General features: G+C 28.5%; 1 protein-coding gene across 1 annotated transcript in view; it reads left to right on the forward strand.

The window, feature by feature from the left end:
- LOC111690119 (acetylcholine receptor subunit alpha-type acr-16) overlaps positions 1-1013 on the forward strand; it is a 5841-nt gene extending 4828 nt beyond the window's left edge. Inside the window, exons 2-4 of the mRNA XM_046956384.1 lie at positions 378-529; positions 617-736; positions 830-1013. Of these exons, the coding sequence (XP_046812340.1) occupies positions 378-529; positions 617-736; positions 830-992 (435 nt within the window). The 3' untranslated portion in view covers positions 993-1013. The remainder of the gene's footprint in view (positions 1-377; positions 530-616; positions 737-829) is intronic.
- The last annotated feature ends 6 nt before the right edge of the window (positions 1014-1019 follow it).

Consider the following 1019-nt stretch of genomic DNA (forward strand, 5'->3'; position numbering starts at 1 on the left):
GTGTATATATATTCTAAACAAAATCAACAAAATTTAAATGCATGTTTGTTTATCTTTCTAACAAATTACTAACCGAACTAATTGAAAACCAAAATCTTTTTTTAAAAAATTGACCTAAACTTAAACTATGAGATACAAAGAGGTTACAAAAAAAAAACTGCTTTACAACTATCGCGTATGAGTATTTTAAAAAATAAATCACCAATAAAATTCATTTATTTCTAAAATAAATAGCAAAACAAATAATCATCCAATAAATCGTTAAAAAAAACTTTAAAGAAATTTCTTTACTAATATTTTCTATATTTTCTTAAATTAATTTAAAATTTTTTAAACCAAAAAAAATGGCGAAAACAAACATCAAAATAATCACATAGATACGTGTGGTATTTCTATGCTGGTTGCCCTGGATCTTACGTATGCATCGACCAGGTAGACCTATAATATTGGATTTTTCTTCAACACCCTGTTCGGATACTTCATCGGAGAGAAAACATCAAATTTTAAGCGATGTGGAACTCAAAGAGCGGTAAAGTGGTTTAATAAAATTTTCGAAAAAAATTAATTGCTCTAAAAAACAACATAACTAAATTATGTTTATTTCTTTTATATTTAGCTCCTCGAAATCATTACTGGCCAATGTTTTGGATATTGATGATGATTTTCGTAATGTAAGGCCCATGACTCCAGGTGGTACACTGCCTCATAATCCAGCATTTTATCGTACAGTTTATGGGTATTTAATTTGGGTTTATTTTATTTAGTTGTTGTTTTATTTGAATTTGTATTATGGAAACTTATACTTTTTTCTTTTTTTGGGTATATATAGACAAGGTGATGATGGTAGCATAGGTCCCATAGGCAGCACCCGAATGCCGGATGCTGTAACGCATCATACATGTATAAAAACACAAACGGAATATGAATTAAGTTTAATATTAAAGGAAATACGTTTCATCACGGATCAGGTATGTTATTACGGCTTAAGTTAGATTGTAGAAAAAAGGTTTAGTTTTACA

Source organism: Lucilia cuprina, chromosome 2 (assembly GCF_022045245.1).
Source record: "Lucilia cuprina isolate Lc7/37 chromosome 2, ASM2204524v1, whole genome shotgun sequence".
NCBI classification, from domain to species: domain Eukaryota; kingdom Metazoa; phylum Arthropoda; class Insecta; order Diptera; family Calliphoridae; genus Lucilia; species Lucilia cuprina.